This window comes from Rhopilema esculentum, chromosome 5, assembly GCF_057945365.1.
Source record: "Rhopilema esculentum isolate cy_ngs chromosome 5, ASM5794536v1, whole genome shotgun sequence".
Classification (NCBI taxonomy): domain Eukaryota; kingdom Metazoa; phylum Cnidaria; class Scyphozoa; order Rhizostomeae; family Rhizostomatidae; genus Rhopilema; species Rhopilema esculentum.
The window spans coordinates 8,008,454-8,023,131 of NC_142819.1; the positions used below are offsets into that span (position 1 = coordinate 8,008,454).

General features: G+C 36.2%; 1 protein-coding gene across 13 annotated transcripts; it reads right to left on the reverse strand.

Moving 5' to 3' along the window:
- Nucleotides 1-9: 9 nt before the first annotated feature.
- LOC135689985 (uncharacterized) lies at nucleotides 10-13,807 on the reverse strand. 13 transcript variants are annotated; one of them, XM_089108652.1, is made up of 12 exons: nucleotides 12,626-13,807; nucleotides 11,317-11,370; nucleotides 10,761-10,835; nucleotides 10,415-10,489; nucleotides 10,069-10,143; nucleotides 9,723-9,764; nucleotides 9,378-9,452; nucleotides 8,304-8,372; nucleotides 7,662-7,784; nucleotides 3,921-4,004; nucleotides 2,156-3,215; nucleotides 10-1,331 (listed from the first exon to the last, which is right to left on the reverse strand). In XM_089108652.1, the coding sequence occupies exons 1-11, from the start codon at nucleotides 12,789-12,791 to the stop codon at nucleotides 3,079-3,081; spliced, it is 975 nt and encodes a 324-aa protein (XP_088964778.1). In that variant the 5' UTR covers nucleotides 12,792-13,807; the 3' UTR covers nucleotides 10-1,331; nucleotides 2,156-3,078. The 13 variants fall into 13 exon arrangements, with proteins under 13 accessions (XP_088964778.1, XP_088964777.1, XP_088964779.1 ...); XM_089108651.1 differs by having other exon boundaries at nucleotides 3,921-4,007; nucleotides 12,626-13,805; XM_089108653.1 differs by having other exon boundaries at nucleotides 3,921-4,007; nucleotides 9,723-9,804; nucleotides 10,118-10,143; nucleotides 12,626-13,803.
- Between the last annotated feature and the right edge of the window lie 871 nt (nucleotides 13,808-14,678).

Here is a 14,678-nt window from a genome sequence, read left to right on the forward strand (position 1 = left end):
ATTGGCAAAACAGTTTTTTCGAAATTTGTTTCGAGGCACAAGCGAATTTGCTTGGCTTCGCCCTTCTCTTGATCGTAAACATTTTCTTATCTATAACAGAATGAAAGCATTTGCGAAAAGTTTTCACTCGCGACACGATGAAAAATTCACCTGAAAAGCATTGTGTAGATCATCCTAGAATAAAATACGACATCTTTCAACTAATTCTAAGTGTGGTATTCATTTCATGTTGTTGTTAAAATAATAGTTGTTCAAATATTATTTAAATATCAAACAAAACATTTAGTTGGAGAATATAATGTTTAAGTATCAGTTAAATCAATCTAAATTTAAGTGCAAGGCCAATCGTTTTTTACTAAGAACGAATGTTATAGTTTTATCGGCAGAGCAATTGTGAAGGCTACACTGATTACTTCAAGTCAATAAAAGACCAGGGGTCTGGAATGAACGAGGGGGGTGAAATCTTTTTCAAAATCTCTATAAAAGGGTGATCTTGATAAAACAGGGTGGTTGCAAAGTTTTCAAATTATAGTAAGCAGGGCAAACGGAAGAAATGTGAACAAGAGACGCAAAAAAAATTTAAAATATGTGCTCATTTAGCAGTAAAATAAAACTATTCTGTTTTTAAAGGGCATACATCGCATAAACTTTTGGCTAATAAAACAAAAGCGTTTGGAGTGGAATTATATTGTTTTGTGACTTTTCATTTCTTCTTCTTGAACTGTACTGCCGTAAAAATTCACCCTCGATTCCATGCCTTGTGCTATACAGAGAAGATAATTGTATTGCATTAGCCAATCATATTCACGACACACGCCCTTTAATAGCATTTTCACTTAATCTTATCTAGGCGTTTTCTTACGATACGACGATCTTCTTTGCATTCACCTTGCAGTTTCTAAACACGAAAGGCTTGAAAATAATAATTAGGGAGTCTGAAATAGGATTTAATTTGTAGTTTTCAATATTGAGACACTTTGAGGTTGCTTTGGCACTGTCCCTATATGTTTAAATACATGTCTTGAAATTCAATGCGTTTCAAGAAGTGCTTCTGTCGTCTCTTGAATGCATAGGGCTGCAGGGCTAGCTACACATTGGAACTTGGCAGTACTCCCAGCGTACAGCAGGATCTATAGAATAACACCATGGGCCAAATGGCTCTCCATCTGGGTTCCTGCAGTAGTTGCTGTCAAGGCCAAGAGTAGGGTACTTCGTTGGACTCAACCGATGTGTGTGCGGGTATTGTTGATCCCATCTTTGGCAATCTATCCCAGTTCTTGTTTGAGAAATATATCCACGATACCCCATTCCTTTAACAGTTGTTTTGCAATCTGAAAAGAGAAATGTTTATATCTTGCAAGAAATGTTGCATTGTGTAGTAATTTTAGATAGCAGTTTGAAGACTTGGATGTGTCACTAAATAAACAACGGCATAGCCATAACAGCGAGGATGTTCTGCATGCATTTAACATTCTGGGGGATATTTTACTATTGCTCTCTGTGCTATAAATATTGAACTGATGATGATTAGAAAATCGAAGATTTACTACACATCCCTGTTTTGGGTCTAGAGACTTTATTTTGGACAAGGGTGCAGAGTCACGATTCCTTAGTAAATTTCTGTGGATTGACAAAAATGGATAAACAATTCTTGAAGGAACACAAAATTTCCGAAACACTTGTAAGAGATTGCTATAAATAGTGGGAATCTCAATTTTTTGCTGCACGAGATAAAACTTGGCTAAATTGCAATTCGTCTATTTTAAATTGCCTTTCTATTTTTGAATTTTTGTTTATTCTCCATTCTTCCATTCTCCATTCTTCAATAAATTATGTTTTCAAATATTTAGAAGTGATGGAGAAATTCGCGTTTCTCTTGAAGAAAGAGCTGCAGGAAATGCCAAAAATACCAAGTGATCTGATATAAATATGATGGTGGTGATGATGATGATGATTGTGATGATGATGATGATGATGATGATGATGATTATGATGATGATTATGATTGTGATGATGATGATGATGATTATGATGATGATGATGATTGGGATGATGATTATGATGATGATGACGATGGTGATGATGATTATGATTATGATTATGATTATGATGACAAAAATGATAATAATGGTAATACTAACAATCGCAGACTTACCGTGAGGACCTGCTGTTGTCGATTGAACCGTTGAATTTGTTGGAATTGCTGTTGTTGTTGGTGCAGTGGTTGTTGTTTTTAATGTTGTTTCCTTGGTTGTTTCTGCGAACAAATTGACGTTATAAAATTCTCTCCTAACTTTAAGCTGTTGAGCAAAAGTTTATCTCCAAGTATTTCTTTTCCTAGACATTCATGTGTGCCTGGTAGCTGAAGTTTTTAGAGGAATGTAAGCTCTTTTTTTCCAATCTCAGTATAGCTTTCCTCACAAAAATTTTATCGACGTTTGTAATCAACGTCTTTACCAAAATTTGTATCCATAGGCTAAGCTCTGAACATTACTTGCAGCAAGATAATACACTTAATGAAAGAGTTGGTTTACTTTTATGAAATTATTGTCATTTTCAAGTATCATTTTCTTAAGAAGCCTCAACATTGGTAGTACAGATGCTGGCTGATGTTGGTGGTAGTGAATAGGGATGGGTAAACTCGTGGCACTTGTGGTGAAACTATGTAGATTTTTTTTAAGGGGGGGGGGGGGGGTGTTCTATAAAAAAATTTTGCAAGTTGAAATCGTTGAGTTGATTCAGCCCGAAAAAATTGCCCAACATGTCAATATTTTGTTGACAATACTAACTTTATTTTCTAAAAAACATCTTCTCCTTTATTTTCCCCTTTTCCACTCCTTTATTGTGAGTCATTTATCTTTTGTTGTAAGAATATTGTAGGTATTTGTCAATCCAAACATAAAAACATAAATTTATTCTCCTCGATATTACTGTCCATGTTTAAACACCAAGTGCAGCTGGATAATTTGGCATCTTGCAAATCATTTCAAAAGAATCTTATGAGAACTTGTCCTCGGTTTGAAAGCTGCCTTTAATAATAGGAGGTAGAAAGAAAGATTAACAATGTTGCTTTTAAATTCAGGGTTTGAAAAGAGTATAAAAGTATAAAATGGTATCAAAAAAGAGAAAAATACTTGTTGTTGTTGTTGCTGCTTTTGTGGTCGCTTCGACAAATTTTGTTGTAGATATCGTTTCGGTCAATTGAGTAGTGGTTTCTGGCAATAAGAAAAACAAATGATTAATCGTACAACTGTGACATACCAGAGAGTAGTATTTTCAGTTTGCATTTATTGCATAGAGATTTCGATTTTCTGGTTGAATGCTATTACAAAAATGATTAAAAAAACATTGGGTAAAGGAACTGGATGACGAAGTCCAAATATACTTAACTGACCAAGGCAAGAAATCCTACAGTTTTCTAATATCATAAGCAATACATTGCTAGACCCTATGAAATTGTATCGTCATGATTTCTAGGCATGGTCGTGTTGTACGTCAATAAAATGACCAATGGATGCACCTCGTGCGATTAAAGTTAGAATATTGATGGGTACAATTCACAACTTGAAAATATAGCGGAATATCATAATGTTCCTTTAAGCGTTTTGTAATCGTTCCCTATTAAAACCAAATAACCCCCTCCTCCTTATGAAGACAGAAAGAATTTTCTTGGCTCAGCAACCATGAGAGGTGTTAGCGGTCGCTGATTGGTCAAACACAAACAACCAATTAAACTCCCCTATTTATAAATAAATGTAAATACTATAAACCCACCATTCTCCCTTTCACAATCCGCATCTGGTCCTGCTTACCTCAGACGAAGGTGTCTTATGAATAATGTTTAGGTTTTTATGAAGTTCTCTATGTGTTAAAACAAAGTCATTAGTTTTTTCTACTGACTATGGTTAAAAGTAACTTACGTCTCTCGGTGGTGGCCAATGCCGTTGTTGTTGTCGCTCTTGTCGTGGCTTGCTTTGTCGTCATGACAGCTTCTTTTGTAGTCGCTGCTGAAACAGAAAATAATGTCTAATTGTGACATATTGATTAAGCTCGCTAGTTAGGTCATGAAGAGATCTAATCGTCATGGTCAGCTAAATTTGATAGCGAGGGCCGGTTTTCTTAAAGCAGATGCTGTTGCTCCACCCATCCAATGTAACTTGTATAGAGACGACTTATCAAAGCATTCAAAAAAAGAACATGATAAAGCCTGCCAAAAATACTTTGAACAAAAGCAACAGGAGGTCAAGATTAAATTTAGAATTATACAGTTTTTGCATCTGTATTTACACGCAGGAACACCTGCACAATAGTAAGGCAGGAGGGTCAGTGTTGGCGATGAGGGCAAATAGTAGAATTTTTTTCCACCACCATAATCGAGCATTTGTGAGGGGTTGGGGTGGAGTGTTGGTATATAATAAAATATTGGCATTGATCTGTTCCACCCATACAGCTGTGTTTTTTGTAATCAAAGGCTCTAAACGTTTTAGACAAAATTATATACCGATATATTTTAAACCGAATATTTTATACCGAATATATATATAAAAAAAAAGAAGACAAAATTATCAATGCAAGTGGGTATTAAATGGGCTTGTCATTATTCAAAATGCTTGGTTGTACGAATATCATGGTATTTATAAACGGGCTGGTCGTAAAACTTTGGTTGCCCGCTCAGTCTCAATACTCCGTGGTTTCAGAATCACTGAGAGTGTAAAGAAGAAAATAATAATCACTAGAAGTGAAAGTAAATCAAATAATTGTGTACTTCAGCGTGTTTCTTATATCAAGGCATAAAAAAAGCGTAACATCCTCGTTCTGACTATGGGCAAAAAGTCAGTATCTTATAATACGCCGTTGGTTTGATTTCTAAAGTTTATCATCGTCTTCTAAGAAATAATTTTCTGTTTTCAAAGACCAACAGCAAAAAAAGAGAAAAATTTCCCTTTTTTGAAATTCTAATTGAAATTAGCATAATGACAGTGGCTAAATTAGTCATCGATTATCAACAAGATTATATCGTCTCTTTTAGGAGTGAATATTGAAAGGCACTGCTTGCCCCCTCTTCCTCTCTTGTATAGTTGAAAAACTTATAAACTCATGAGTTATTGGTTCTATGTTACTCGTTTAAAGTGACCTACAGTAAAATTACAATAAATACAATTACAACAATAAACCTACACACAACTCTAAATCTAGATTTTTAAAGACTTTTTGAGATTCTGTCACAGGAGGGGGAAGGGCAATTTCAGAGCATTTCAATCTCAAAGAATTGCACGATTCAAGCATTCCAAAGCCGACACCTTAGACTGTTAAAGCTATGTTTTCCCGCTACGTGGAAACATAGCAACCAACCTTCCTTAGTCTTTGTACAACATCGTCTGTTGGGGACAAGGACCGAGATACCGGAGGAGGGCAGGGGGCCTTGCCCTCCCCCCAGAAAAATTTAAGTATTATAAGTAAAATACTTTTGCTTTGTTAAATATGGCTGTCTTTTCGCTTATTTATCAAGACTGATCCCCAAACAAAAAGCTGTATCTCGGTCTCTGGCTGGTGGTATACTTGCCTTTGTAGTTGGATTTACAGAAACATACCCAATAATCACACATAGCAAAACTTTCATTCAATTTTGATTCCCCTTTTTAATCATGGCCCCCTCACCCTTAGACATCTGATTTTTTTGCAAAATTATCAGAACTGCTGCTTGATGGCATTATACATAATTAATTGAGAACTTTGGCCTCGATCTTACTTCTAATGGCAAACCACTGGATCAATCTAGAGCATTTTAAAAGGCCTCGACCATTTCCTCTAGAGATCAATCCAGCCTGCTTTCAATTGCATAGGATAAATAAAAATTAATGACAACAAAATTTATAAGATTGCTAAATTTAGAGGCGATGGCCTTTCTTCGAGACATAGTTGCAGATGAAGTAAAAATGAGCATTAATAGTAAGCTTTTTTGGAATTCATACCCTTGGTACCAGACTCACTCTATATAAAATAAGAGAGAGTCTGTTTCAGTGCGCCCCTCTCCTCGTTCTGGTGTGCCGATATTAACCAATCAGTAGCAAGTGTACAGATATCTGTACCTTCAAAGGTCACAGCGAAACAATAAACGTAGCTCTGGTGTAAAACGTTGAACAGAACACAACATAAATTAATGCTGGCGACTGTATCGATTGAGTTCGAAGACGCTGTTGAAACGGTACTCAAAGAACATTTTCCGCATGTTGTGGAATTTAACACAGAACAGTTAACAGCATCGAAAGCATTGTTTCTAGAGAGAAGAGACATCTTCGCCATATTGTTTTGGCCCGGCGGGTCCACTCTTATTGTCAAGTGTAAGCACCCGTATCTCCGAGAAAGGGGTTCAATTTTGTCATATATGCATATATCTAGGACAAAGAAAAATTGTGTATGATATGGGAATCTTGATATAGTTTCTAACTTTTCTTTGTTTGGCCTTATTTCAACTACTTGATTTCAGGAAAAGGGTATAAATTTTATTTGGTTTCAAAGAAAAGGGGAATCAAATATCAGAGATAAGAGTCAGTTTTCTAGGCCCTCAGGCACGGCTGCTTACACTTGATAATGTGGGATGAGCTACCTGGTGTTTTGGAAGGTCTCTGATATTTCAGGCAGTGCCTCTCATTGCAAGAAACTAGGGCTTGAAGTGATATCTGTTTGTATTTGTATTTATTTCTACCTAGCATCCGCAGGTAGTTTTTAGGACACTGAGAAGCTAATGCGTATCGAGCAGTGTCCTGGCCCTTCTTCTCGATATGACCACACCTTGTGATTTCTATGCCTGGATTTACAGAGAGATCTGGCGACTCTCCACGATCTAGGTGAAAGTTTTGTCATGCCATGGACTCGAACCACGGACCCTTGGGTCTGTAGTCAGCGCCTCTAACAACTGAGCCATCCTCGCACAAGTGAAATGTAGTAAATAAGGAACACAACAAGGCACCGAAAAAAAACAACAACAATCAGTTATGGCTAATACTTCGCTCCGTCACACGGTGCTTCACCTGTCGTATTGGCCATATTTGCTGTGATGTGTGATGAACTTCCAACGTGCCGATGCTAACCGCCGCGGTGTCCAAGTGCACTGTCTTCACAATGAGGAAATAGACTTTGAAAGTACACACAATTTTTGAGGAAAATTACGAAAAATATTCATTCGAAAGTTTGAAGTTTTATACGAAATTTAGTAATGATTAACATTTTATAACTGCATTGTGTTAACTTTAATTTCTTGCTTCGCACATGCTTTTGTTGCCAAATGGCGTTTTTCACCTGATTCGATTGGAATCTTTAGGCAGAAAAGTCTATTATCACTGTATTAATAACGTCTACCGTTAAAAAAGCTTTCCCATTACATTTCCTAACTTTCCTAAAACTTCACTCACTATTGAGTATCGTTATTTATCCGACATTCTGGTTTCATTCGCCTAGTTTTCAATCTGTCAAATTGACTAAAGTTCTCTCCAATAAGTTCACTGGAACGAGGTCCAGGCGCACTGATCCAGACTCTCTTATTCCATACAAGGTGAGTCTGGTACCCAGGGTATGGAATCCAAAGAAAACCCTTCAAAAGGAATTCAAAAATAAGTAAGGACCTTCATTTATAATAAGAGGCAGTCCTTTACTTGACGTACCTATTGTATTGTTTGTTGCTGCTGTTGTGGTTACAGATGCTGTAAAGTTTGCTGTTCTGTTTGATAATCGAGCAAAAGGAGTGGCATTAGGAGTCGTTGCATTGCCACCAAACAGGCTTGTGCCTTAAAATTATCAAAGATAAAATGTAAATCATGGATGGTTCATTCTAAATATGAAAGATTTCAGAATGGTAATTGTCAGTGATTATAAGCTCATTTATATTGTTGCCAGGGGTAGCTCCAGAGCAAAATCTGATTGATTTACAGTTGGGAAAAACATTAAAATTGGGAGGCCTTCAAGCGAGTGTGGCTGAAACCTTGGTGTGATCGAAATAAGGGAAAAAAGTTAAAAATGGCATGGTTACAAAGGTGAATGCTAAAAAATATTAAAATAAGTTATTAATTAGTCAATTTGTTTTTCTCTTTTTAAGCTAAAAGGTATTCGTGTATCAATATTGATAAATTAAGCTGAATATTTTTAAAGGAAATCACAAGCAACAACAAATCTGTCCACATTATTCCACTTCAATGATAGTTATATGTTTTGAGTATATGCAAAAAAATTTCCCTTGCTGAGAAAGGAGTCAGTGCGTTTGGACTGAATGGAATGGGAATATCTAAATTGGCCGTAAAAACATTTACTGTTTGTGAAAGTGACTGCAGCTGTTGTTGTCGTTGTTTTGGCTTTTGTCAAGCCTCCAGTCTTGATCTCTGCAAGAGAACAACCTACTTAGAAAGAACAGTAACGTGGAAAATAATTGTACTTAAATGCGTGCAGTACAATATGATGAATTTAAATAACGATCAATGTAAGTAAATTGTACCAGGAACAATGTTTTTTAATTGTTAATTATTTTGAAAAAAAATTTTCCTGGTACAATTGGTTTGCTAACTATGGGTGATTTCAAAACAAAACAGGAGACAGGATTAAATTTTCTTCATCACTAGTCAGAATTTTTATGCAGCTAAACTGTCATGTAATTTACTATTTTACGTTAAGAATCAGTTTGTACTATATCACTGCTGACCGAAAAGTATAATGAACCACCTACGAAAAATCTACCCTCATGTATGCAATGTAGTCACCAGACAAGCATTCCTCACTTGATCTATTAAATAGCCGAGCGTTTATTAAGATTTTAGCTTTTAGGAGGGGCCACTACAGGAGAGGGAGCGTTAATAAGAGAGTGGCATTTATTGAAAAAATATCTTTTTGCCCGATAAAATCATTTCTTTTTTCATACCAGTCCATGCTAATTCAGAAAAGTACAAAATCTAATCATTTGTTAAAAATCATTCTCTTTTCATGTAATGAATTTCAGTTGATGGATTCTCTTTTACGTCGGAATCTGTTTTGCTTCAATTTTTTCAAATTAATCCTCTCTCTTATTGAAATCACAAAATTAAATAGTGACAGTATATTTTTCTCTTTGAAACAAGATATTTCTTTATCATCTGAACCATAAGTCGACAAGGGCAACGCGTTATATTGAAACTATCTTATGATAAAGTCTTTATTGACAATGCTTATAAAAAGAACAGAAAACATGAAATTGCTCTTTTTTGCAGTATTTCTTATGAAAGCCATGGACGTTTACTGGTATTCATGTTTGGTGTTTGTTAGAACGGGCTTTTTATTAGAGAGCGGGTCTTTAATACATCAAATATTGTAATTTCCTTCAGAATATCGAAAGAAGTCATTCAAAAAATGCTTACTTGTTGTAGATAAATGCGACTCAGGTGTATCGGGGGTTGTGACTGTATTAAAAGGTTCAGTGACGGGGGTTGTGACTGTATGAAAAAGAAAAATCAGAAGTTATTGTACAATCATTTCATCGCAATTTTTTCACCCAGATCGAGGAGAGTCGCCAGCTCTCTGTAAATCCAGGCATAGAAATCACGAGATGTGGTCATTAGAGCTTATGAAAGCCATGTACGTTTACTGGTATTCATGTTTGGTGTTTGTTAGAACGGGCTGTTTATTAGAGAGTTGGTCTTTAATACATCAAATATTGTAATTTCTTTCAGAATATCTAAACAAGTTATACAAAAAATGCTTACTTGTTGTAGATAAATGCGACTCAGGTGTATCGGGGGTTGTGACTGTATTAAAAGGTTCAGTGACGGGGGTTGTGACTGTATGAAAAAGAAAAATCAGAAGTTATTGTACAATCATTTCATCGCAATTTTTTCACCCAGATCGAGGAGAGTCGCCAGCTCTCTGTAAATCCAGGCATAGAAATCACGAGATGTGGTCGTTAGAGCTTATGAAAGCCATGGACGTTTACTGGTATTCATGTTTGGTGTTTGTTAGAACGGACTGTTTATTAGAGAGTGGGTCTTTAATACATCAAATATTGTAATTTTCTTTCAGAATATCTAAACAAGTTATACAAAAAATGCTTACTTGTTGTAGATAAATGCGACTCAGGTGTATCGGGGGTTGTGACTGTATTAAAAGGTTCAGTGACGGGGGTTGTGACTGTATGAAAAAGAAAAATCAGAAGTTATTGTACAATCATTTCATCGCAATTTTTTCACCCAGATCGAGGAGAGTCGCCAGCTCTCTGTAAATCCAGGCATAGAAATCACGAGATGTGGTCGTTAGAGCTTATGAAAGCCATGTACGTTTACTGGTATTAATGTTTGGTGTTTGTTAGAACGGGCTGTTTATTAGAGAGTGGGTCTTTAATACATCAAATATTGTAATTTTCTTTCAGAATATCTAAAGAAGTCATTCAAAAATTGCTTACTTGTTGTAGATAAATGCGACACAGGTGTATCGGGGGTTGTGACTGTATGAAAAGGCTCAGTGACGGGGGTTGTGACTGTATGAAAAGGAAAAATCAGAAGTTATTGTACAATCATTTCATCGCAATTTTTTCACCCAGATCGAGGAGAGTCGCCAGCTCTCCGTAAATCCAGGCATAGAAATCACGAGATGTGGTCGTTAGAGCTTATGAAAGCCATGGACGTTTACTGGTATTCATGTTTGGTGTTTGTTAGAACGGACTGTTTATTAGAGAGTGGGTCTTTAATACATCAAATATTGTAATTTTCTTTCAGAATATCTAAAGAAGTCATTCAAAAATTGCTTACTTGTTGTAGATAAATGCGACTCAGGTGTATCGGGGGTTGTGACTGTATGGAAAGGTTCAGTGACGGGGGTTGTGACTGTATGAAAAAGAAAAATCAAAAGTTATTGTACAATCATTTCATCGCAGTTTTTTCACCCAGATCGAGGAGAGTCGCCAGCTTTTCGTAAATCCAGGCATAGAAATCACGAGATGTGGTCACATCCAGAGGAAGAGCCAGGGCACTGTTCGATAAGCATAAGCTTCTCAGAGTCCTAAAAACTACCTGCGGATCCTAGGTACTTAATGTAGTCGTCATGAGTGAGAAAAGTCCTTTATTATGATTATCATCACATAATTGAAACGAAAAGCTTTATCAGAACTTTATTAGCAAATAGCAACAAGTTCATGTAAAACATTTTCATTGTAATTTTAGTTGTGAAAACTGAATAGATGGCCATTTTGTATCGTATACAGACCTTCAGAAAATAAACATGTGAAATATTTATTTTATTTTGTAATAAATCCAAAGAACACACAACTTTTACGTTTTCACAAATTTTAAAATATCAAAGTACTACCTTTCGTACTTATTACAGCACCGATACGCTGGTTATGTGCGCAGAGATCCCAATCTAAAAACATAGTATTACTTCAGAATTTCAGAGCTTCATTAAACATTCTAACCCATAGTTTAAAATGATTGCAGTTGATTGTATTACCTTTTCTTTGTCACAACCAACTTGAATACCAAATTTTATTTTTAAACTGAACTGAATCATTTAATCAAAGTATTCTGTACACCTCAATCAAATTGTTCAGCATCATCGAATCGAATCGTCCTGAACTGAATCATTTAATCAAAGTATCATGTACACCTCAATCAAATTGTCCAGTATCATCAAATCGAATCGTCCTGAACTGAATCACTTAATCAAAGTATCCTGTACACCTCAATCAAATTGTTCAGTATCATCGAATCAAATCGTCCTGAACTGAATCATTTAATCAAAGTATCCGATACAACTCAATCAAATTGTTCAGTATCATTGAATCAAAGTGTCCGATATTAACAGGTTCCTCTGCAAGATGTCAATTTCATCCCTATGCTCGATCTGCCTTTAAGCTACACTGAGTTATACTTCAATGTAAAAACTCCCACCGACCTAAGTCCAGGGGTGTAGTGTCGAAATTAACCAATTTCTACTTTTGCTATTGTTTGAGCAGCATTTTGCGCAAAAGCCCCTTTGTTCTTCTGATGGCACTACATCACTGTCTAAGTCATTTTTAATAAGCTAGAACCAAGTCATGAACACTGCAATGAAGGTTCCTCTATCATCCTGACATTTTCCACCCTAGATCTTAGATAAGATATTGTCAGTTGTCATGCCAACAACCTACAAGGCTCTTTATGCAAGGAAGATGAAATCACACAAGGCGAAAATCGCATCAAATCAAAACATATTCCCTTCTAATCTCATTTTAACGATCAGGACTTTTTTGCTTCTCTGCATATAAGATGGAATTATCCCAAGAGCAATCCTTGTTGATGGAGAGATAATACTTTCCTTTTGGGTCTTCACGATTGATGAAGAGAGTCAATGAACTATTCATAGAAGAAAACCAATAACATCTTCACTCCTATACAAAACAAATGAGAAACTTGCCATCTTTTGTTCTTCTCAACTATATACTCTTCCGCTTCTCCACTTCTCTCTTTTTTCCGCCTTCGATTCAATGTGGCTCTGGTACCCAGATTATAGATAATATATAACAACGTTGATTTTTAAGACACAAGAGAGGAGTTTAAGAAATTAAACATGTAAAGATTTGCTTTTGATAAACATTACAGAATATTTAAGAGAAGTAAGTATTAGTAAACCTGCATACTTCGTAAGCTTGGATCTTCCATATCGACGTCGCTGGTCCTTTTCGTGATTTTCCACTCGTTGACAATCATGACTACAAATATCAAACTGAAATACAAAGACATCAGCCCTGCACATAGGATCATGTGCTTAAGTTTCACAAGTACACCTTTTCCTATACAAGACATCTTGTATGAAGTAACCGTCTGTCAGTGTGTAATAGCAATGTCCTTGATAGATCTGCGTTCCAATCTGTCATTACATGACTGAAAAGCAGCGTCTAAATTTATCTGTCTTCGGGTGTGGGCATTCAATGCGTAGAATTGTTTCATACTTTATTGCCCATTGTGCCATTACATATGTCTGGAGAATTAGTATTGTTTCGTATTGTAACAGGCCAAGTAGCTACCCTTTATTCTTTTCGCATTCCTAGTTGACCTACCCTTCACTTAAACAAACCTTTATGTCACATTCTTAGTTGACCTCCTCCTTTACTCAGCAATTTTCCAGATAAGTCAAAATTGTTTTATTGAAGATTTAGCTCCTTGAAAAATTTTTGAAGATAGGGCTAGTCATAGTGTGCAACTTGATAAGAGGGTTATTCATGACGATTTATTGTCTTGAATCTGTACAAAAGTGATCTAATGTTAATACAGCATAACTATCAACTTATCAATATAATTTGCTTAAAAGCGAAAACCTTGATTATTATACATTTAATCGAATCGCAAGGCAATGGCTGACAGGAGGTAATTTTTTTCCACGAAACTACTGTCCAGTTGTATTTTTCTGCTCATGGCCGCACACGAACTGAGTCGACAAACTAACGCTCATTCCGCTGAGCCAATCAAAGGACTCAATAGAATGAGCGAGGAAGATTTCACTATAACCAAGGCACTCTTTTCTTCTGTTTCTGCTAATAGCCTTCGTCAGAGCCACTTCATCGATTAATATCTAGTCAGAAAGCAAGGCACAGACCTGTATGTATACTTAAATATATAATGCTATTCTCATCCGTGCATAAGCAATGAAGAGAAAAGTAAGGGGGCCCTTGATGAGAGTACCTGCAATGCTGTCTGATTCCATTAATGACTTTACTCGTATATATTATTCTAGATGCTTTCTCAAATAAAACTAGATTAGAGAGGATCGACTGTGAGAAGCTTTCAAGACAATATTTTCTATTTAAGTCAAACCTTTTTAAAAACTGAGAATGTGCCTTCTTAAAAAATACTTTTCTCTTGCATTATTGGAACTACTTTCCCTGTAGGAAAAATTTGAACCTCTTTGTAGAGGGTTCAAAACCATCAAGATAACGCTGTAAAATCACGATAGTGAGTCATCGTGGATGGGAAGGGGGGGGGGGGGTAGTTATATGAAAGTATTTTGCAAGAGGAATGCAATATCAGCTCGATTTAGCGAATGTTTGATTTATCGATAAGAGGACGGTCATCTGATAATACTGCACCCCGAGACACCAGCAAGAGAAGCCCTTCTAGGCAATATTAAAAAAGTTAAAAGGCTGCAGGGAAAACCAAAGACGACATGGGTGCAATCCGTGCGTCAAGATCTCAACAATAGATTAGTAGAACTGACAGAAAATAGAAAAGACTGGCGTAAAATTGTAAAGCGTGTCATGCAGTAACAATTGCGTGAAATGTTATAGAAGTAGTAGAAGGGGTTATCGAGGGTTTACTGTACTGCTCCCTTCATTGCTTTAGTCTTTTATTGTGACAGCCTGTTGGAAGGTGACCTGTATTCCTTTGATTTTTTTAGAAAGACTGAAGAGGTTTGATGCATTTGAACTAAACCGTGGTCTTTTTGCAAAGATTATCCCTAGTTGGTCTCATGCAAATCGTGGTCTTATGCAAATCGTTATAAATCGTTATTTAAAAAAAGCTATATCCGTGCATATATTCATTCATATCTTGGGGATACTTTGGCATGAGAGGAGACTTTGACTGCATGTAGCTGGAACTGGAAAATTCAAAAGGTGGAGACTGTACTTGGTTAGGTGCATCTGTCCTGTTCGTCAATATGTGTATGAGCGCACCTAATCACTTTAGGAAATATTG

Excerpts from the sequence above, each read along its gene's own strand:
- LOC135689985 (XM_089108651.1), bottom strand. The coding sequence starts at position 12,791 with ATGTCTTGTATAGGAAAAGGTGTACTTGTGAAACTTAAGCACATGATC. Across the intron at positions 8,373-9,377 it reads GTCGCATTTATCTACAACAA|AGATCAAGACTGGAGGCTTG; the intron begins GTAAGCATTTTT and ends GTTCTCTTGCAG. Across the intron at positions 7,785-8,303 it reads TGCAGTCACTTTCACAAACA|GCACAAGCCTGTTTGGTGGC; the intron begins GTAAATGTTTTT and ends GATAATTTTAAG.